This window comes from Sitophilus oryzae, unplaced genomic scaffold (genome assembly GCF_002938485.1).
Source record: "Sitophilus oryzae breed Bouriz unplaced genomic scaffold, Soryzae_2.0 scaffold_85_pilon_pilon, whole genome shotgun sequence".
In the NCBI taxonomy this organism is placed as follows: domain Eukaryota; kingdom Metazoa; phylum Arthropoda; class Insecta; order Coleoptera; family Curculionidae; genus Sitophilus; species Sitophilus oryzae.
In genome coordinates this window covers 1,402,055-1,425,252 of record NW_022147483.1, presented here as the reverse complement: position 1 = coordinate 1,425,252, position 23,198 = coordinate 1,402,055, and the positions used below count along the sequence as shown (strand labels likewise).

General features: G+C 32.1%; 4 protein-coding genes across 5 annotated transcripts; 2 read left to right on the top strand and 2 right to left on the bottom strand.

Moving 5' to 3' along the window:
- The first annotated feature begins 10 nt into the window (after positions 1-10).
- LOC115890207 (intraflagellar transport protein 88 homolog) lies at positions 11-7,831 on the top strand. Its single transcript, XM_030910369.1, is given in 13 exon segments — positions 11-194; positions 517-803; positions 1,046-1,241; positions 3,551-3,768; positions 3,871-4,102; positions 4,254-4,401; positions 4,509-4,702; positions 5,720-6,166; positions 6,234-6,445; positions 6,720-6,868; positions 7,046-7,122; positions 7,125-7,230; positions 7,369-7,831. Coding segments are annotated over 13 exon segments (2,562 nt in total). The 5' UTR covers positions 11-20; the 3' UTR covers positions 7,491-7,831.
- Positions 7,832-7,889: 58 nt separating this feature from the next.
- On the bottom strand, positions 7,890-11,164 carry LOC115890168 (hypoxia-inducible factor 1-alpha inhibitor-like). The gene is made up of 7 exons (XM_030910331.1): positions 10,910-11,164; positions 10,656-10,783; positions 10,311-10,445; positions 10,109-10,253; positions 9,903-10,052; positions 9,522-9,692; positions 7,890-8,693 (listed from the first exon to the last, which is right to left on the bottom strand). The coding sequence occupies exons 1-7, from the start codon at positions 11,024-11,026 to the stop codon at positions 8,541-8,543; spliced, it is 999 nt and encodes a 332-aa protein (XP_030766191.1). The 5' UTR covers positions 11,027-11,164; the 3' UTR covers positions 7,890-8,540.
- A 1,837-nt stretch (positions 11,165-13,001) lies between these two features.
- LOC115890058 (drebrin-like protein) lies at positions 13,002-15,006 on the bottom strand. The gene is made up of 7 exons (XM_030910177.1): positions 14,793-15,006; positions 14,363-14,742; positions 14,144-14,308; positions 13,891-14,083; positions 13,753-13,827; positions 13,242-13,435; positions 13,002-13,186 (listed from the first exon to the last, which is right to left on the bottom strand). Exons 1-7 carry the CDS (start codon positions 14,873-14,875, stop codon positions 13,044-13,046), a joined length of 1,233 nt encoding a protein of 410 aa, XP_030766037.1. The 5' UTR covers positions 14,876-15,006; the 3' UTR covers positions 13,002-13,043.
- A 222-nt stretch (positions 15,007-15,228) lies between these two features.
- LOC115890057 (TOM1-like protein 2) lies at positions 15,229-23,159 on the top strand. 2 transcript variants are annotated; one of them, XM_030910174.1, is made up of 10 exons: positions 15,229-15,384; positions 15,790-16,037; positions 16,092-16,295; positions 16,694-16,933; positions 18,167-18,291; positions 18,358-18,536; positions 18,597-18,702; positions 18,766-18,844; positions 19,069-19,119; positions 21,886-23,159. In XM_030910174.1, exons 1-10 carry the CDS (start codon positions 15,321-15,323, stop codon positions 22,051-22,053), a joined length of 1,464 nt encoding a protein of 487 aa, XP_030766034.1. In that variant the 5' UTR covers positions 15,229-15,320; the 3' UTR covers positions 22,054-23,159. The 2 variants fall into 2 exon arrangements, with proteins under 2 accessions (XP_030766034.1, XP_030766036.1); XM_030910176.1 differs by lacking the exon at positions 19,069-19,119.
- Positions 23,160-23,198: the final 39 nt, after the last annotated feature.

Sequence of the window (23,198 nt, the reverse complement as noted above, 5' to 3'; positions counted from 1 at the left end):
AAGCCTAGAATTTGTTAATAATGACGGCCACTGTCAATGTTTTAGATCTTTCCAAGTCTTTTGATAGTAATGATTTGGCAAATATGGCAAAAGAAGATGAAAGCTCCAATAGTTTTGCAAAAACGCTAAAATTTAGTACTGATATGAGACTGACTACTCCAAAGCCTGTTCTTCATATTGGAGCATCTACGGAGGTAAATAAAATAATAAATATTATCTTTATTTTCTTATAGCGTAATTTTGTACCATGGTTTATTAAAAATATATAGGGTGTAAATAAATAATCTCCAAAAATACAAATATACAGAGTGGTTCGATAATTGTAAACGGAAAACTTCGATTGCGCAGATGAAAATAAGTAAAAAAGTTCGAATGAATTCATGACTTAAGCTGCTTCGTTTCGGAGATACAGGGTGTAGAAGTTTCATTTTTATTTCGTTTTTTTTTCCAAATAATTTATACCTTGTGTAAAAGGCCAAATCTTCTGGTGTATGGGGGGCTAATATTTTGTCACAGTTTCAGCGTCAAGTTTCTGCAATGCCAAGAACCCCCTTCAAACCGGGGACAGGCTACAGCAGAGCGGGTACCGGGTTCAAACCCACGACAAATTTCAAGAAACCCGGCACTGGCAAACCGGGAACGGCAGCTTTCAGACCGCCAACAGGATTGGAGAACGTCACCAGACCGATGACAGCTGTCAGGGGGGCGGGGTACACTTCTGGGGGTGGCAAACCGTTCGATCCTTTGAACCAAGCGGGGGCGGTACAACAAACGCCGCCACTGGAACTGCAGAAAGACGACTCGTGAGTACCTATTTAGGTATTAATAGTACAATAATAGTCAAAAATATGTGTTATCTCTTGTGGACAGATTCTGTTCTGATCTTTTATTATTTTATTTTTTGTAATAAGTTACTGAAATCTAATCAATGTAATAATAATGAAGATCGCTGTCATTTTATATGTAAAATTATATGGGGAATGGCATCGATGTTCATTTCCAAGCCAACTGGACGCCTTTTTTTTCAATCGTACGGTATTTATAGGCCAGAGGAAAAGATGCGTCAACAGGAAATAAAAATAATGCAGTTAGTTGAGGAATCCTGTATAGCTCAAAGCGAGGGTGATCTACGTAAAGCATTGACCAAAGCCAAGGAAGCTTCAAACAAAGAAAGAAGTTTAATAAAAACACAGGAGCAAAGTGATCTCTCAGATCACCATAACATCGACCTAACTTATGTCGTAAGTAAATTCTCTAATTTAATTACTTTGAAGTAAAAAATCAATTTTGTTAAGACTTGATGTGTTACAATGACATATTAAATCAGTCAATAATAATAGTTTTCTTTGTAAAGACACTTTCATCGCGAAGACCGTTCGTCGCGTCCGGAAAGCATTCGCCAGATGACATTCAAAAAATGACAGAAAATACAATTTACCTTTGAATTAAAATGACAGATAACAACTGTCATTGTCAAGTATTTTATGGTGGGACAAACTTTGTACTACTACTACTGCTATAGTAAACGCCACGAATGTTTGGGAGTGATTTATCGCTTGATGAAGTTAGAATCGACACGCTCGCTGTCATTTTTACATTAAAAACGTAATTTTTCACCGCAGACGTAGGTTTTTAAAGGCCCGGTCTGATCATCTGCCTGCGCTCCTCCTACTTATTCTAAAATGTTAGCGTGATTGACAAAGACGATACTATATCGCGTTTCTTTGATTGATTCGTTTTTGTGCGTCAGTCCATTCGTGTGCTTGCAGTGCGACCAATGGGGCAATCCATTTTATATTTATAATCAAATATATGTTTTGACAAGACTTTGACAGTTAAAACAACAAATTACAACCTTTGAATAAGAAGACTAAGGAAGGAGCATAATGCTATTCATGTATTCATGCATGGTGGGCGGAAAAAGGACTCTAGGGTGGGGAGCCTTGACAGTTCTGTTTGACAATTCATTTGACACATTTGAATTTGATTTGAAATTTTGTGGATTTGTCAGTCTTTACGGAGCTTATTTTATGTTATTTATTATTTATTCTACTACTGATAGTTGTATAAAGGTAGTAAATCCAGGTGGAAATTGTGGCAAAAATTAAAATAACAGTGACACTATCGCGATTTATCGAAAAAGACTCTAAAATAGTTGGTTGTGTAGCGTGTGGTAGATCTCGGCAAAAATCGAGTGAAATAATGGAACAACTTTTCGCTAGTAAGTGACTATATAATATACATACGTGTAATAAACCGATCATTTGTGAAATTCACTTAAATTAACTAATTATATTTTTTTTCTTGCATTTTTGCTTTTATTTACTAGTTGTCAAAGATTAGATGTCAAAGAATTTAGATACGTCAATTTGACTTACCTGCTTCAGTAGCGTATCGGATGTTTATGGTTATAAATAATTATTATAACTATCAGAATTTTATATTTTTATAACAATTTTAATAACTACCAACATTTATTCACAACGTAAAATAAATAAAAAAATTATAGAGTCTACCACGCGTCTACCCTACATCATAGTTTTACATTTTTTAAATAAAATTAGAACGGCACTGATAAACCGGAATTTAAGTCCGCCATATTTGAGGCCCATCGCGCTGGACCTAAGATTTTTGATATGCTCCTTCCTTAGTCTCCTTATTCAAAGATTACAACAGATTTTATATTAATTATTATAAGATTTGAAACACCACGGCACTGGAATTAAGTTTTATGTGGCCTTGAACAGATTAGTTCAGATGGTAGCGACCGATGAATCACTCCCAAACATTCGTGGCGTTTACTATACTAGTGTTTTAAGTTATAAATTGAATAACTAAAATTCTAAAGTGGGTATCATGACATAAATGATTGTGACTAAGTTCATATCATAACCTAAAAGGTTATGATATAAGTTTGCTACATTTAGTTATACAGGGTGCTACAAATTCGAGGTACGAGCATCGGTATCTCGGTAACCGTACTAGATACGAACATGGTTAAATTGGGGCAAAGTTTCGCTTTGGGATGTTCACCAAGATGCCATCAAAAAAGTTTTAAAAATTTCAAGGATCGCTGAGTTTTTTGGAAAAAACTAAACAAATAAAAAATGCATGTATTTAAAAAAATTAAGTTGGCCTCTGTATCTCACAAATTATCAGCTAATTTAAAAATCTAAAAATACTGTCAGATAGCCTTTATAAAGTGGCTATGAGAATGTGCAATTAGTTTTTTTGATTTTCTTAAAAGTAACGACAGGAAAAAATAAAATTCATTTTCAAAATAAATCCGTTTTTTCCAAAAAACTCAGCAATCTTTGAAATTTTGAAAACTTTTTTGATGGCATCTTGGTGAACATCCCAAAACGGGCAACTTTGCCCCAATTTAACCATGATCGTATCTATTACGGTTACCGAGATACCAATGCTCGTACCTCGAATTTGTAGCATCCTGTATATTTTATACATATCTAGTAGTGCTGTGTTACTGTATTTTTAGTAGTACACTACAAAATTAAATGCCAATTAATTGTACTTCATTATTTCTTTGAAGGTTCTCTTCAATCTGGCCAATCAGTATGCTGCAAACGAATTGTATACCGAAGCTCTGAACACCTACCAAATGATGACAAAAAATCGCATGTTTGCAAACGCCCACAGATTAAAAGTCAACATGGGCAACGTCTATCTGAAACAAGGACAGTACCACATGGCCGTAAAAATGTACCGTATGGCTTTGGACCAAGTACCATCCACTCAGAAAAATCTAAGGTAACTAATAGCCTGTTGTTTGAGATTTATTTAATTAATTTTAAATTATTAACATCACTGGTGTATTGTGGTGAATTAGTATTTTATTTTGCTGTATTTTAGAATCAAAATTATGCACAACATTGCCATGGTCTTCGTCAAAATGGGCCAATGGGAGGAAGCTGTGAACAGTCTGGAGTTCATCATGAGTGAGCAAGCCTGTCATAGGGCAGGCTTGCACTTAGTGGCCTGTTGCAGAGCGTTAGAGGATCGCGATAGAATGAGAACAGCATTCTCTATGCTTCTCACTGTACCACTCGACATTGAAGACGATGACAAGTACCATTTGGAGCAAGTGAGTTGAGATAATCTTTAGAAAGCATTATTAACTTTTATTATTATACCGGATGTTTTTCAAAAGTTGCTCATTCCTATAACTTTTTATTTTTATTATATTTTATTTTATATCTTTTTCTTGATTTCTTTCGTTTTTTATATTATTTTAGGACAACCCCGAAGATGCTTTGTTAGCTTTAGCAATCAAAGATGATGATCTGCATAAGTACGAGGTACAAAAACGTCACGATGCAGAGTACTGTATTCTTACAGCAGCCAAGCTCATAGCACCTTTTGTAGAGGACAATTTTAGTGATGGTAAGTAAATATATTATATATAAAAGTAGAAAAACAATTATATAGATGCAATAGGACCATTAATTCTATTCATACTGTCTTTACAAATATTGGAAATACATTTCTAGGTTATGATTGGTGTGTGTCAGCTATAAAAATGTCGGAATACTCGCCTCTGGCTTCTGATCTGGAGATAAACAAGGCAGTGATGTTTTTGAAGCAAAACCAACTGTCTGAAGCTGTGGCTGCCTTGAAGGCCTTTGAAAAGGATTCTGATATTGCCCTGAATGCAGCCACTAACCTTTGTTTTATTTACTTCATGGTAAGAGTTATTTTCATTCAAAATTATAGTAGAGAATTAATTTATTTTCAAATATTTTTCTACTGGAAAGTTTGAAGTTTGTTTGTATTTTCAAAAAAAAAAACTTTGAATAGAAAGATTTAGGAAGGAGCATATCAAAAAAAGGGGTCCTAAAATGGCCGACTTAAATTTCGGTTTATCAGTGCCGTTCTAATTTTATTCAAAACATGTATAAATATTATGTAGGAGGGATTCAATTATATGTTGTTTCTGTTTAATTGTCGATAAATGTTGGTAGTTATTAAAATTGTTATAAAATTATACAATTCTAATAAAAATAGATATAAGTTATAATAATTATTATTTAATAATACAAACATCCGATACGCTACTGAAGTAGATAAGTCAAATTGACGTATCTAAATTCTTTGACATCTAATCTTTGACAAGTAGTAAATAAAAGTAAAAATGCAAAATATATAATTAGTTAATTTTAAGTGAATTTCATAAATGGTCGGTTTACTACACGTATGTATATTATATAGTCACTTACTAGAGCGAAAAGTTATTAAATATTATTTCCCTCGATTTTTTTCCGAGATCTACCACAAGCTACACAACCAACTATTTTACAGTCTTTTTCGATAAATCGCAATGGTGTCACTGTTAATTTAAGTTCTGTCACAATTTCGTTCTCAATTTACTACCTCTAAACAACTACAGTTGTAGAATAAATAATAAATAACATAAAATAAGGTCAGTAAAGACTGACAAATCCATAAAATTTCAAATCAAATTCAAATGTGTCAAATGAATCGTCAAACAGAACTGTCAAGGATCCCCACCCTAGAGTCCCTGCAACCTCCTTCTAACATGCATAAATACATGGATAGCATTATACTCCTTCCTTGTTCTTTTTTTATTCAAAAATTTTCACTATAGCTATTTTATTGTATGACTACACTAAATCTCAGGTAACAAAGAAATTAATAGATAACAAAGAAATTAATAACGTTTTTATTTTTTTTATTTTTGTAGCAAGGTGATTACAACAATGCACTCATCTATGGAGAATCGGCAGAAAAACATGCATCTCCCGACGCCAATGCCTTAGTGAACTACGGCGCATGTCTCCTAGCCAAGAACCACCTTGACCACGCCTCCCGTTGTTTCCGCAAGGCCCTGGACCTGGACGGTACCCACTTCGAGGCCATCTTCAACCAAGGCCTTTGCCTGAAACGTCAAGGGCACTACCTGGAAGCCTTGACTTGTTTCCAGAGGTTCTCTGGCTCTTTAGCTCTGTTGCCTGCCGTGGTTTACCAAGTGGCTAACCTTTTGGAGCTGGTTGGTGATGTGGAGGCTGCAGCTGATACGTACCAACAGCTTTTGGGCTTGGTACCGACCGATTCCAAGGCTTTGCAGAAGTTGGGGGAGTTGTTTGACAATGAAGGCGATAAACAACAGGCACATCATTATCATGTTGACGTAAGTAAGCACGCTATATAACTTTTATTGATTTGTCGATAGTTAATTTATTATATTTTTCTTTTAGTCTTTTAGGTACTACCCAGGAAATATATCTGCGATAGACTGGTTAGGGTCGTACTACATTGAAATGCAGGTGGTCGAGAAAGCGCTGTCGTACTTTGAAAAGGCGGCCATAATGCAGCCGGGGGATCCCAAATGGAACATGATGGTTGCAGGCTGTCACAGAAGAAGCGGTAATATGCACAAGGCTCTTACTCTGTACCAAGAAATACATAGGTAAGTTTTGTCATTATTTAGTAGATAGTTTTGGAAAAAATGTCACAATCTGCAAAATAATCTTATTAGGTATTTAAATGATTTACAATATAACAGCATATGAGATAAATTTTCATAAAGTATGCAACTATCATTACACTGAATCATAATTGTTTTTCTTCTGTATTTTTAACCTTAAATACAGTTGACATAAGGTCGATAATAGAGGTATTTTTGGTTGCATACACTGTATATTGATATTAAAGTAAATACATATTTTTCTGTAAAATTATAGACAGTTTCCGGAAAACAGCGAATGCCTACGTTTCTTGGTGAGACTATGCAGTGACCTTGGCATGCGAGAGGCTCAAGACTATTTGTTGGAGCTAAAAAAACTGGAAAAATCTAAAGAAGTTCGTGAACGGGTGAATAGTAGCAGACCAGGTAAATTTTACCATTTTTTTTGGTATTTTTATATCTTTTAAACAGTTATTTTTGTATGCCACTAGGAATTCGAGTGATATTTGAACTAAAATTATGAAAACACACTTAAAAACTGTTCTTTTCTTCAAAAACCATGAAACACTAGCGATTATAAAACAAGAAAAAACATTTTTCTAGCTTCTCGAAGGAGCAATAGTGGTCTGTCATCGAGGACAGGATCCGGATTTAGTCCAGTACTGGAACATGACACCTCAAAACGTACTCCTCACCTTCGGCCAATAGAAACCTGCGCAGTACTAGGACGGTACGTCATCAGGACAGCGCAGGCAGTTCAGACTCTGGAATAGGACAAAATAATCTAGGTAAAAGATCGATTCTCTTAGTGACATTCTTAAAAGATATATCGATATTTTAGATATCGATATATTGGCCCGTCCCTAGTAAAAATAAAATATTTTTTTATGAACTAATACCATCGAAAGGCACTTGTGTTTTTTTAGATTATAACTATGCAGATCCTTTGGGTCCTTTACCAGTAAGGCCTAGGACTGGGGCAGGGAAAGGATTCGATTTTGAAGACTTTGGAAACGAAGAACTGGGAGATGATTTATTGCCTGAATAAAAAGCTTTTTGTGTAAGAATTATTACATGTTCTTCAATACTTTTTTTCCTCTACTGCGTTCAAGTCTGTCGTATTTACGATTCAGATATATTACAGAACAAACCAGGACGTACAACTTGATGTACAACACGTCGTAACGTATGTGACCACTTTACAAATCAAAACACTATAGTTAATATGTTGTTTACCAATCAAATTTAGACAGATAATTTGTTCAACGGAAAGATACATGACAGTGACAATGACAGTTGTCTGCCATGTATTTTCTGTCATTTTTTGGATATCATCTGTCGAAATATTGCCTGATTCGTTGGACAGGCTATAGGTAGATTTTTCTTTAAAAATATAGACAAGTGTTATGAATAAAATCGTTTTATTTTTATACAATCATTAGGTACATAACTAACTGAAATAAGTTTTAAAAACATTTTAAGCCATTAACACAAAACTAAAAGACTGAGTTATTTTGTGTCCTAGTATTAATAATATTCGTTTATATGGGTAACAATCCAATATAAATATATTTACAAAAAAGTGAGTAGTTATTTTTGGTTAAATCTTCTTTTTTGTTTTTAGATAATTCATCTGAAAAATTATATTTACTGTAACAAAAAAAAAAACTTAAAATATTTTATAATTCAGTCTTTTTTATGTTAGTTAAGTACACACTGGACAAATCTTACTTAAATATAAGCTAATAGTAGTCAATTTTAGACCTAAATCTAGTAGGTTTCTGGCTATATAAGTATAAGATAAAATTAAATAAGATACAGTAAAAATAATCAGTCTAATATATACATATTATTGTTTTCATCTCGATGACAAGGGTTTTCAGAAAAATAAGTAAACATAGATGGTTTCTAAAAAACCATCTATGTTTACTTATTTCTCTGGGATAACCACGATAAAAGACCATAAATATGATAATTTTAAGCACTGTCGCTGAGTAGGTACGAATTTTATACTGGCTAAGATTTTTCCCACATTGTCTCTTATATTTCAAAAAATCACAGTCTGAATTATTGAAGGTTTTCCATACGGGACGTGGTATTATTCGGTGTACCGTCCCAGAACCATCGATCTTAATAGAGGTCCCACTTCTTTAGGATCTTGTAGAACTTCCAGTAACATTTTCTCCACGTTTCGGGTGATGGACACTTTTTGATGGTCCTTCAAAGGGTATTCCAGACTTGTGGGCCCGACCTGTAAAAAAGAAACAACATTTTAGCATGACTGCAACAAAAAATAGGGATGTGCAAAAAATATCGATATATTCAAATATCGATACACAAATATCGATATTGGAATATGTCGATACTTTTTGGCATCCTTACTGTTTCCTTTTGAAATGCTATAAATTTTTGATGATCAGTATAATATAAAATTTCTCCAAAAAATTTGTAGGGATGTACAAGAAGTATCGAGAATAAAATATCAATATTTAAATATCTCGATAATCTCTAAATTCTCCTAAATTGTGATTATCAGTAAAAAATCTATAAAAGTTTCTGCAAAAAAAGTATACTAAGGATGTGCAAGAAGTATCGACATAATAAAATATCGATATTAAAAATATCGATATTTGCCTATATCGATATTTTTCGTCATCCCTAAAATAATTTTTAAAAAATGCTACAAAATTTTGATAATCAGTAGAAAATATGTAAAAAATGCCCAAAAAAAATATAGTAAGGATGCGCAAGAATTGTCCATATAGTAATGAATCGATGTAAAACAATATATCGACACTTAGAGACTTCCCTATTATTTTTTTTGAAAAAATCCTACAAAATTGTAACTGTCAGTAATTTTTTTGAAAAAATAGTAGTGATGTACAAGAAGTATCCATATCATAAAATATCGATATTAAAAAATATCGATATTTTATGTCGATACTTCTTCAACATCTCTACCATTATTTTTTTCTGCAAAATGCTACAAAATTTTTATCATCATTAAAAAATCTTTACTCTAGAGATATTATACAAATATCGATATTTTAATATGTCGTTATACACAAAACTGACTTACTTTATACCAAAAATTGACAGATATAGTTGGTCCGCCCCTCATCAGAGATTCAATATGATGCCACCAATAAATAGGAATGTACAGTACGTCCCCGGGTTCCACTACAGTTTCATAACCTTTGGCGAATTTAAATCTAGGAAATCTAGTGTAGTCGGGCTTGTCAAAGTCTACCTAAAAATAAAACGAATAAATTGATTTAACAGTTTATGAATTTAACTGGATTTATTATGGCTTGTTAATACGTCGCAAGTTATAAAACCAATAATACTTTAAATTTCATAGAATTCGGCGTATTCTTGGTTGCATACTTGTTCAATTCAAAAACTTGCATTAATATGGTAAATAACAAGTTAAAGAGATTTTCAAATGAGCCAAACTTACCATACTTTGTCTGTCATGCGGATGATAAACCGGATGAGGATACAAACACTCAAAATCGCTTGGAGGGAATAAAATGCATCTTTTATAGCCGTAAGCCTGGCCAAAGAAGTTCTGTTGTTCATCATAATGACACGGAGTAACATTACCTTCCTAGTAATAACTCTAGTAAGTATATTATTATTTTATCTTAAATTGCAATACTGTACCTGTGATATTAATATTAAATTTGACGTTAAAGGACCCCAATTATGTTTACTTTGCTTATTATTAATGTATTCCCAGTCGAAATTGATGAAATCCCTCACTAGTAAGTCTCCTATTGTGTTATTTAAGGGTTGTTGTAAATATAGCCTAGAAAAAAATTAAAATATAAAACCTTAAAACCATTGATATTAAAAAAAAACACACCTATCATTTCCAGGTTTCCATTCACGTAGTTTCCTCATAAATTCGCCAATTTTCATTTTGGTTTTCCTTGTGGGTGGTGTAAATTCAATTCCATGCGGGTTATTTTTGTTTAAGACTTTTGATTCATCGAAATATCTATAAAACAATCAAAGAACAATTAAAAATTAGTGTTTTTCTATGAATCCTATTTGACTAATTACTGACATAAAAACAAATAAATCACTTGTTGTTTTAGTCATGTTTTGTTTACTCAAACATGACGAATCATATTAGTTCTTGGAACCAACCAAGTATTATGCGATTCTTGATTATTTAATTAGTAAATAAAGAATATGAATTCCTTACTTGAATTTGTGCGTTTTGGACAACATTACTGTATGTCCAGCGTTGCCTATATTCTGCTCCAAGTATTCGGGGGTCCAGTTAGCCTTAGCCGTCTTGATGATATTCGAACCAGTTATTACCACTGGTTTCTGAAACATAAAACATCTTGAAACTTTGAAACACCGAAAAATCATGCATTTAATTCCATTAAAACATTCGAGTTAAGTTAGGTTGGGGAGTAATCGAGAAATACTAATAATAAACTTGATATTTACATTTAGGCTGATCAATTCGTCGACTTTTGGATCGGTATAATACAGCCTGGGAATTTGCTCAAGTTCCAGATCATATCGCCTCAACTGAGTGCTGTTCCACTGTTTCTCTTCACACATTTTTACGTTATTTTAGTTTATTTCGAATTAATATAAAATAATACACGTAATAAAAACGGTACGATCAATTCACACAACTCGTTTGCCTCTTACAAGCGACGAAATATAAATAAACGTGCGAAAAAGCTTGAAGAGAGCTCACGAACTTTTCTTTCAGGTTTATTTTGGTTCAAATTGGCCGTCTCTCTCTGTTCGCGTGTTTTTCTCTGTCGCTCTCGCGATACGTGCGAAAGACGTCACGTTGCGAACGTCACGTAGGCAAAATATTTTGAATAATTAGGAAAATGGCAATAAAAAAGTCGGTTATCTGCTGTTTACATATGGTTTTAGTATGGAGTCTAAAAGCCCTCCATAGGTTTTAGTCAAGTACTTTGCGGTTTCGTGTTTATATTTATCGTGTTTTCGTGTTTTTCAATTTGAAGTAATGTAGCGCAGTTTACTGTGATTAATATTTTACTATTGTGTGGGAGTTTAAAATCGATAACGTAACATTTAATGAATGCCTTATTAAATGTGAATTGTAGTTGTACAAAATTATTATATTTGGTTGTTTTCGAATAAACTGTTATTATTAAAATAATTAAAAAGTTTTTTAATTTTTAAATGTCTCTCATTGAAGTTTTTCAAATTTATGCAACCAGTAATACAATAAATAATCAGTCTTTACCAGAGATATAGAGGTAGGAAAAACAGGATTTTTGATTTTTGCCCGTGGGTCTACAGGGGAGATCAAATCAGTAATAATAATAGCCGATAGCTTTTTTTGACCTATTGTTATTTCGAATTTCTAGGTTTTACGCAGGTTTTACGGGATTAGTTTGGCTTGTCATCTAATTCTTTGTGATTTTTTGAACTCGTAAACGAATATAAACGGCTTTTGTATTCCTCCTTGAACTGATTTTATGATTTTATGTGTTATGTATGTAAGAATATATAAACAAGGGTATGTAGTTAATTTAGTCAATTTTATTTTTCGTTTAATATTTCAATTATGGTTCCTTGCTCTCTAACATTTTAATAATAATGGTGGATTTAAACAGAAAATTAACATAAAATAAGTAAATAAAATAACTAATAAGAAATTCTTATTTATAAGCTTTTAAACAGTGAAATAAAATAAGATATATACAGTTACACAGGCCCAGTGCGCTGAAGTGTGATAAAAATTGACTTTAATGATTGTTTATAGTAATTATATACTATTCACAGTATTTTCTGTTTCCTCGTCTTGATAAAAAGATCATTATTTATTTATAATATGGACTGTTATATTATATTACTATAGTAGTTTAATTAACTACGTGATATTTTTAAGATTAACCAAAGATAGCACTAAAGAAACTTCTAGCTACGCGTAGCTAGATATTCTGTGTTTATGATCACTATTAATTTCTGACCTTCCCTTATAGAAAGCATGCACCATTATTCTCCCTACCTCCTTATCTCTGAGATTTTTTAAATTTATGCAACCAGTAATACAAAAATAATCGGGCCTTGTCTTTTTTAAACAGCGGCGTTTTTAAAATTTTTGGAATCGTAGGAATAAAACTCAATTCATTTGATGTAATTTTATTAAATATGTGAAAATAAAAAGTCAATGTATAAAACCATTGGCTTTTTTCTGAAAAGAACACAGCTTTGTTAAATTGTCGATTATATCTTAAGAGAAAAGCTAATAAAGGGTTATAATAATACATTTCTATAACGTGATAAAATTACTATGCCATATAAATTGTAACATCCTATAAATATTTGTCATAAAAAATGTTTCTTTTTATATATAATACTATAATTTCTTTTGGAATAAAGCAATAATATAAGCGGTTTAGGCTTTAAAAATATCAAGCAATTATAATAATACTTAAAACAATAAAATAAAATAATTCAGTCATTGTAAAAATTCCTAAAATAAATTTATCCTGAAGGAAATAAACAACCTAAATTTTTTACAATTTTCTGATTTTTTTGTTGATTATTTTTTTTTCTCACAGCAATTTTCCAATTGTTTAAAAGAGTTTCACTCGATTAATTCGACATAGTTGGCCGGGAAAAGTCCATAAGTGATGCCATCTGGTGCCAAGCCCTGCCACCAACCCTCGTCGACCTTCTGTATGTTAGTTATTATGTCACCAGGATCGAAAGATATTTCTGTATCATCAGCTACAAGAAAAAAAATTAAAACCCACAAATTTATAAAAAAAAACTAATCTCTAACCTGCTTGATAGTCATACAAAGCTCTAGCTTTGTAAGAATCCTTAATTCCATAAATATACTCGTCGACAAAATCTTGTTCTAACATCTGAACAGTTTGTTCATTAAATGGGGATGTTTTGGGGGCTGCTACGTTCTCTTCGACTGGCGTCGTTGTTTCTTCGGCAGTCTTATGATTGTTTAGGTCTTTCGGAGACCTAAAAAACACAAAAATATCTCTAAAAAAACTAAAATCATAAGAATGAAAATATCTAGGAAATTCTTTGTCTAATAGGTAGGCAACCTCAACACTACTTTGAAGAGTTATGAATTCTCCATTGAATATCGGAATAATATACTGGGTGTTCCATTTAAAATAAAAGACTAACTTGCTTTTAAAAATGACCAATGTTCAATGTTAATTTTGTCTCATCCTGTATAACTGTATGTGTATCCTGTGTAACTGTATATAAGGTTTCAATTAACCTACGTAATCTACATACACTCTGTAGATATTAAGCTAAAACTTGATTACCTTTTGATTGTAGCAAACTGGTCACCATCATCGTCACTTAAAGCTTGTTCGGCATTTGTTGGCTCAGGAGAAAGTCTTAAACACAAAAAAATATCATAAAAAAGAAAATTTTAAAATGTTAAATACCAAATTACTTACGATTTAGAAATTGTAGGGTTTGAATTGTTTTCAAAGTTGCTTTGAGCTTTTAGTATTGAAGCCCTGACAGGCTTCTCAGGAGCGGTATGTTTTTCAGTCTCTTGTTTAGTGCTTTCTTGTTCTATTTTCTTGATTTGATCGATCTTTTCGTTTCTCAATTCCGACTCATGGTCTCGTTTTTTCGTTTCGATTTCTGAAGTAATAATAATCACATAGCAAAGATCTTTTCTTTTTTAAATGTAGTAAAAGTTACCTTCTCTTTGTGCAATTTCTAGTTCTAGCTTCAATGATTCTTCCTTTTTTCGTTTCTTTTCCTCCTCTAAGCGTTTTTTCTCCTCTTCTTCTTCCTTTTTCCAAAACTTGTCTCTTTCTTGTGAGTTAATCTCTTTGACTGCATTAACTTTCTGATATCTTGTGCCTAAAAACTCTTATAAATAGTCTGAAACTAAAGCATAATGTAGATATTATTTACCAACAGGGACAGCAGGCTCAAAAGGCTCAACTTTCATTTTGAAACTATATTCCGATCCCACTTTTTTGAGTTTATCCACCAACAAATCTTCATCAACTTCATCCTCGTTTCTGGCATTGTAAGTCAAGTGAGCTCCAGTAAAAAATCGTTCTATATCGCGTAAATGATTTGCTGAAATTCCTTTTCTTACTGTATTCGCCCCCTCGCCTTGCCAGTTGATCAGAACACACTTATCAAGTGAAGTTTTAGGGTCGTACAGTTTAACAAAGGCGTACATGACTTTCCCCGAATTCAGGTCTTCCCGAAGTTCGTTAATACCTCCATCGCCTTTGCTAACGAGCTTCAGTGTGTTAGTTTGTCCCTCGTACCCGAAAAGAGCCCTAAAAAACACCTGTAAAGAAAAATTCGAAGAGATAACCTAAAAACTTACCAATTTGTGTCGGTTTTGTCGTTTAAAACGTCCTTCCAGGCTTCTTTTAAGGCAGCATTGTTTTTACTGAGGTCCACAGTCATGTTTTAAAAGGATTTTAAGATAAGTTTTACTGCAATATTTAAATAAATGTATAAAAAAAATTCCAAAACATTTTACACCTGTCAAATGACTTCAAGTGTCTACTCGTCCGCCGAAACGGACGAATAAAAAAATTAAACGCGTCCGGTCAAATAATAACAATTCGAAAAAATGCTGAAGATTATGCTATTTTTATTACCGATAATTACATTTGTACCCTCATAACAATAATTAATTAGTTCGTCATAAATAGTCTCTTAAGTTTTGAGATGAAACGACGTACGACCCGGTACGACCGAAACAATAATTAATTTATTTTATTCATCCGTTTAGCGGACGACTAGTCACTCCGATGTTGTTCCCACCTGACAGTGACAATTAAACGTCAAATTAATTGTGAAAAATTTGCGTTTTGATTAAAAATATTGTGGAAAAATACGCGATAAAATGTCGTTTCTACAAAACGCCCTTATTGGAAACCCTTTTTCCACCCCTGTTGGTAGTAAAATTGGTGAGTGTTTCCTTAATTACTTATCCCTAATCGAAAAACTTTACGAATTCGTCGAGTCATATTTTTCTATTTGTTCTCGGATTTGTTTATATCGGTATTGTATTTTATGGTTTATCATTTTAAAGGAGATTAACTTTAATATTTAAACGCCTTTTTATTCTATAATTATCCGTATAATGACTTCAGTTTTTTTTATTATTGGGAAATATGTCTATAAGTATGTAGGTTTTTTCAGACTTTCAAAACAATAATAAAACAACTATTCAAGTATTAGTCACGCTAATTATGTACACTTTGCTCTAATTGCTGTTTGTTTACCGGTTGAGGTAACGCAAACATTATGCTGATGAGTTTAGATTAAATTTATCATCTGAAGAAATAAGTTGGTGGCAATATGTGTTCTAGAACAAGCAACCGATGGAACTCTGGCCTCAGAAAACTGGGCTTTGAACATGGAAATATGTGACATCATCAACGAAACGGAAGAAGGCCCCAAAGACGCCATCAAAGCGATTAGAAAGAGATTGAATCAAAATGCTGGAAAAAATTATACAGTGGTTATGTACACATTGACCATCCTAGAGACCTGTGTTAAAAATTGCGGTAAAAGATTTCATGTTCTGGCGTGCAGTAAGGATTTTGTACAGGAATTAGTATGTCTTTTACGAACTAATGTGTTTAATTTTCTAAATTCTATATTTTTATAGGTTAAATTACTAAGTCCCAGGAACGATCCGCCTACAGCGGTTCAGGAAAAAGTGTTGAGTTTGATCCAGTGTTGGGCCTGTGCCTTTCAAGCCGACCAAGACCTGCTTGGTGTCAATGTAGTGTACAAAGACTTATTAGCGAAGGGAATAGAATTTCCCCCAACGGATTTGGACAGTTTGGCTCCCATACACACTCCCCAAAAAGTCAGTATCAATTTTTATACTTATATAGTTTGTCCACCAACAAAATCCTTGACAGTCATAGATGTGTCTGTCATTTTAATTTCAAAGTAGTTTATTTTATTTTATCAAGAAATAAGTTGGTACAATTAGAATGTAAAGCAGGAAATTAATATAGGGTATTTAAATTTTTAGTGACAAATGATTAAAATATGAAAAAAAATGTGTGTTTACAAAATACAAAATAAACAAAGGTGTGTGTAATAAAATACCACATACAAAAAATCTATAAAAAAGAACTATTTCATATAAAAAAAAATAGATTGGTATAGACATCATCTGCCTTTTTTCTGTTGAAATCTTCACCAAGTCGTAAAACAGAGTTTAGCTCACTAAACTATATTTTTTTAATATGTGTACAGAGTGTACTTTCTACAAGTGTCACACCAGCAGGGGACAGAGTTGTTCCGGGTCCATCTCCATCGACCAGTCCACTCCATTCGATGGGCTCTCCAACAAGCGGGGGTGCTCTGACTCCCGAGCAAAGAGCCAAGCTTCAGTCTGAGCTGGACGTTGTTCAGAGCAACATGAACGTTTTGGGCGAAATGCTGAGCGAAATTAAACCAGGACAGGAGCAACAGGACGAGCTAGAGCTTTTACAGGTCTGTATTACGTGTAAAATGTTTTTAGAGTTGGTACAAATCAACTACTCACCCTGTATATATCTATGAAAGTGTTTTTAAAACGTGCCGTACTATTTCACATTTTTATAGAAAAATATTGAGTAAATAGGGTTGGTACAAATGAACTACTTGCTTGAATTGCCCTGTATATCTATTAAAGTATTTTTAGAAAGAGCTATACTAATTCCCACATTTTTTATAGAAAAGATTGGTATAAATAGGGTGGGTACAAATAAACTACTTACTCGAATCGGCCCTGTATATTTATGAAATTATTTTTAAAACGTGCCATACTATTTCACATTTTTATAGAAAACAAAAATCGAGTAAATAGGGTGGGTACAAATGAACTACTTGCTTGAATCGCCATGCACACTTATGAAAGTATTTTTAAAACGTGCTATACTATCTCCTACATATTATATAGAAAATATTGGAATAAAAAGGGTTGGTACAAATGAACTACTCGCTTGAATCGCCATGCATACTTATGAAAGTATTTTTAAAACGTGCTATACTATCTCCTACATATTATATAGAAAATATTGGAATAAAAAGGGTTGGTACAAATGAACTACTCGCTTGAGTCGCCATGCACACTTATGAAAGTATTTTTAAAACGTGCTATACTATCTCCTACATATTATATAGAAAATATTGGAATAAAAAGGGTTGGTACAAATGAACTACTCGCTTGAATCGCCATGCATACTTATGAAAGTATTTTTAAAACGTGCTATACTATCTCCTACATATTATATAGAAAATATTGGAATAAAAAGGGTTGGTACAAATAAACTACTCGCTTGAATCGCCATGCATACTTATGAAAGTATTTTTAAAACGTGCTATACTATCTCCTATATATTATATAGAAAATATTGGAATAAAAAGGGTTGGTACAAATGAACTACTCGCTTGAATCGCCATGCACACTTATGAAAGTATTTTTAAAACGTGCTATACTATCTCCTACATATTTTATAGAAAATGTTGGAATAAAAAGGGTTGGTACAAATGAACTACTTGCTGGAATCGCCTTGTATACTTATGAAATAAATTTTAAAACGTGCTATACTATCTCCTACTTATTTTAAAGAAAATATTGAAGTTAATGGATCGGTACAAATGAACTACTGACCTAAATCGCCCTCTTTATATCTCCGAAAGTATTTTTAAAACGTGCTACACTATCTCCCGCATATTTTATAGGAACTACATGCCGTATGTCAGAGTATGCAGCACAGACTCGTCGATCTCATCTCCCGAATCACCAACGACACTTTGACAGAAGAATTGTTAAGGATAAACGACGATATGAATAATTTATTTTTAAGGTACGTATTTTTTTTATAAAAAATTACAAATTTTCTTCATTAATCGTTTTTTAATTATATTTTTAGGTACAGTAGATGGGAAAAAAATAGGGCTCCACAGTCTGCTTCCGAGATGGTGGCCAAAGCTATCCCGGCACCGAATTCTGCATTGGCCAGTAAAAGTCCCACGGGAAAGGCCCCATTGAAAAGCGAAGACAGTCTTATCGATTTTGAAGATGATTTACCCGATGCTGCCAGCAAATTAGGTTATAAATTAACTTTAAATCTATTATAAGACTGTTTTTTTTATTGTTGCTGATATTTAGGATTAGGGGATGCACCGAAAACTGCAAAAACCAATGGGAAATCGAGTGACGAGTTTGACATGTTCGCCCAGTCGCGCAATGTGACGTATGAATCGTCCAAAACGAGGTTGGTTATTCTAACCTCATCATTCATTATTTTTTTTAAGTAGTATTTTTTCTCCTTGTTTAGTGGAAGTTCATACAAGGACAATATAAATCCAAATCAAATCTCTGGTGGTTTGAGTACAGTAACCCAAGCAAAACCTTTGGTAAGTTCAGTTTTTTAATTCTTTAAAAAAAGGGTTATTTTTTCTATCCCCACTGTATTTGTTTGACATATTTATATTTATTAAATGTTTTTGCTGTTTTTTTTCTACATTGTTCTGCATTTTTTCTCAATATATTGTTGTTTAAAGTGATTTAAATGTTGTTTTTTCTTTTCTATTTTTTCTTACCGCTTTTTGTGTACTTTTTTATGTGAATCCCCGTTTAGACTGACGAAGATAGAGAGTTAGATGAAATGGCCAACTGGTTGGGAGACACGGTAAGTGTTTTTTATAGTGTGGTAGGTTTGGTTTTAAATTGTGCACTAACTTTAGGAGAAAAAAAAACACTTTTTTTACTTAATTTTATTTTGCATTTGTTTTATTAATATATGTTGCTATATATGACTGTAACGTAATATTTTAACATTATAATACCCTATGATCGAAAATAAAAACGTCGTTGCAGGAGCCTTCGAAATAACAATCGATTATATCGTCTGTCGTTTGTTATAAATATACATACTTAATAAAAACTTAAAATTTAATTTAAAAAGTCTACAGATTGCTCTAAAATATGTCCCGGATTGTCTTTACAAATTTATATTACCATAGAAACGCGTTTTGATTTTTATGATTTTCATGTTTTTTTTTTAATTTTCTCTAAAACGGTATGGAAATATGGAAACTTATAAAGGAGATTAACCATGGATTAACCATTTTAAAACAAGCAAAAATCTTTATAATGCATTTATTTCAAAATACCAATAAAAGTTTTTCCTCTTTTAAAGAAAATCCGGGGACATACTGTAGAAAGTATTTTTTTTTCGTTTAAATATTAACTACCAAGTTTCTATGTAGCGTTTTTTAATTAAAAAGTTACTGCGACGAGTTTTTTTTGCGTATAAAAGCATGTATTATTGAGTCACTGGGGTTAATTGTATGTAAATGAATCATTATTTGTTGGAGTATAATTAACTAATATAGTAAATTAATAATCTATGTTGATGTATAGCTATTCAGAAAGACAACTTAAGTAATAATAATAATAAACAATTTTTCCATTGTTATTTCAATATCAAAACAATGTTTTTTTGACAAAAATACAGATAAAAGGTAGCATTTACCGTTTAAAAATTAATCATGCTATGGTATGGCTAAAAAACCGGAGTCATAGAAGGCTTTTAAATGGTGTATGGTAATTTCTTTCAAAGGTTACTGTGATAACTTTTTTTCCGTCATATATTATTATCTCTGTTACGATGATTCATTTTTAACATTGTTAAATCTTGATAAAACGATCTGTCAAGTCTGCGGTCTAATCAAACCGTAAATAAACAAGCATAAAAAAGATTTGTTTACAATATGTTCAGGGATTGGTTCAGGGTGAAAACAAGTCGATGTTTACGGTTAGTCTATCTTTTATACAAGTCTATGGTTGATTATTAAAGACTTGTGTAATGTAAGTTTCAGTTATGTGGTGTTAACACTGGTAGGGATTATTAACAATAATTTAATTAACATTAAAACTTTGAATAAAAATATTAAGGAAGGAGCATAATGCTATCCATGTATTTATGCATTAGAGAATGGAATTGTACCTCATAGATCCCTTTGATACAAATATTTTGAGAGCTGGTAGATCTCCAAAGAAGAAACAAATTTTCTCTCTGTCGTTTTTCAAATAAGTCCAAAATAACCGAGATATTCAAGTTTGAAAATTTTAAAAAATTGATTTATTTAAAAAAAAATTGAGAGTCTTTTTTTAAAATTTGAGGGGTACTAAAAGTAGTACCGTAACCCTGGTAACATCAGAGATTAACAAATTATACTTTGGGAAAATTTGCAGTGAACAGGGTGGCTCGAATTCTACGCTCATCATTGGGATTTCGGAAACCGTAATACAGGATCCTTTGAATAAGAAGACTAAGGAAGGAGCATATCAAAAATCTTAGGTACACCGCGATGGGCCTCAAATATGGCCGACTTAAATTCCGGTTTATCAGTGTCGTTCTAATTTTATTTAAAAAATATAAAACTATGATGTAGGGTAGACGTGGGGTAGACTCAATATTTATTAACACAAACATCCGATACGCTACTGAAGCAGGTAAGTCAAATTAACGTATCTAAATTCTTTGACATCTAATCTTTGACAAGTAATAAATAAAAGCTAAAACGCAAGAAAAATATATAATTTAGTTAATTTAAGTGAATTTCATAAATGATCGGTTTACTACACGTATGTATATTATATGTATAGTCACTTACTAGCGAAAAGTTGTTCCATTATTTCACTCAATTTTTGCCGAGATCTACCGCACGCTACACAACCAACTATTTTAGAGTCTTTTTCGATAAATCGCGATAGTGTCACTGTTAATTTAAGTTCTGCCACAATTTCCATCTAGATTTACTACCTTTATACAGCTATCAGTAGTAGAATAAATAATAAATAACATAAAATAAGCTCCGTAAAGACTGACAAATCCACAAAATTTCAAATCAAATTCAAATGTGTCAAATGAATCGTCAAACAGAACTGTCAAGGATCCCCACCCTAGAGAGCTTTTATGGTGGCTTTTCCGCCCACCATGCATGAATACATGGATAGCATTATGCTCCTTCCTTAGTCTTCTTATTCAAAGACAGGATCGGTTACAGGATCGGTTAAATGAAGGCAAAGTTGCGCAATTTGATGCTCAATAAAATGCCGTATTGCATTTTTATTTTTTTTGCATAAAATATTCTGGTGATTGAAAATTCCGTTTTTTTTTCGAATATATTCGGAAGTATTCGGAATTTTTCAAAATGCAATACGGCATTTTATTGAGAACTGAACAGGCAGTTATAAAAAGTCTTTTAAAATATACAGGAAAATCTAAAAGAAAATGCACGATTTTCAACAACTTTTTTTGCAAAAAAAATCATAGACGTGCTCCTTCCTTAACCTTTTTATTCAAAGCATTACACAAACAATAAACTAGGAAAAAAAACAATTCAGATAAAATGTAACCGTCTAATTGGTTGGATGGATTTACTTTTAGACTGGACCCGAGGAATCTGTCACTTCTAGCGATTTCGAGCGTTTCTTAGCCGAAAGGGCAGCCGCAGCAGAAAATTTACCGACAGTATCAGCAACTACGGGATCAATCAATCCCAGCACATTGAAAAAAGATCCACCAAAGAAGGAGGACGACCTTCTAGCTTTGTAAATTAATCCAGTAACGTTAATTTTAGCCCCATCTATCTCGCCTGATTGGTGTTTTTTGTATGTAACCCACAAAAGAAACATATTCTTTATATATAGTTCTTCTCGCGTAACTTTTTCTCGTTTTGACATGTAGCAGTGTGTGTATGGTAACCAGAAAAATACCAATTTTGATTTGTGTTGACATATTGTGTGCCGCCATATTGGAGAAACTTGCGTGATAGGAACTATAAAATTATAATTTTAAACTGAGTGATATCCTGCTTGTTAATATGTACCACTTTTTATAATTCGAATTTTTTCGAAGTTATTTTCTAAACAATAATTTTAGTTTTATTTTTCGTTGTTATACCGTGCGGTGTGCAATATTGTTTGACTTTTAAAACCAAAAACAAAACTTTTTAAATTATATAGTTATTGTGGCATATTTAATTTAAAAAAAATATATATTTTTCCGATTTTTTGAGTTTTTTAAAAAAATACAGAACGATTTTTTCTAATATTCACTCCAAATTTACTATTGTTTTTGGTTTTTTAATACTAATTTAAGGACTTTTTACCAAATGAAGCTTATTTAGCATTTTTATTTTATAAATTAATTTTAAAATACGCGCTGTTCGGCACTTTTATCAAGTGAAATACTCGGAAAGCATTTTTTTGTTTGATAAACACATGGTAATTATGGAAAGGTACTTAAAATTTATATATTACCCATTATAAGCATATCGTTTTTTTTTTATTTAAAAACAACAAAGATAAGTGAAATTGTATTTTTATCGATTATTATTTTTATGAAAAATTGAAGGCATTCCTCTATTATATTGTGTTAATATATTTATTTGACTAATTTTAAGCTAGCTGAAGAGTTGGAAATGTTTTATTGACTTGTAAAAAAACTATAAATTGTTGTAAATATTATTAAGCGTAATTATTAATGTAATTTAACAGCGCTAGAAAATGTAATTTATTACATTTTCTGGTTGTTAACGAGTATAAATATTTTATTACTACACCCTCACATTTATAAGTATATTTATCAAAACAAAAATGTAGAAAATACCATAATATACCTAGTGTTGACGTAATATAATAATAAATTATTGATTGTAATTTTTCTTGGCTTTTATTTAGTTCTAAGAATACTAAATC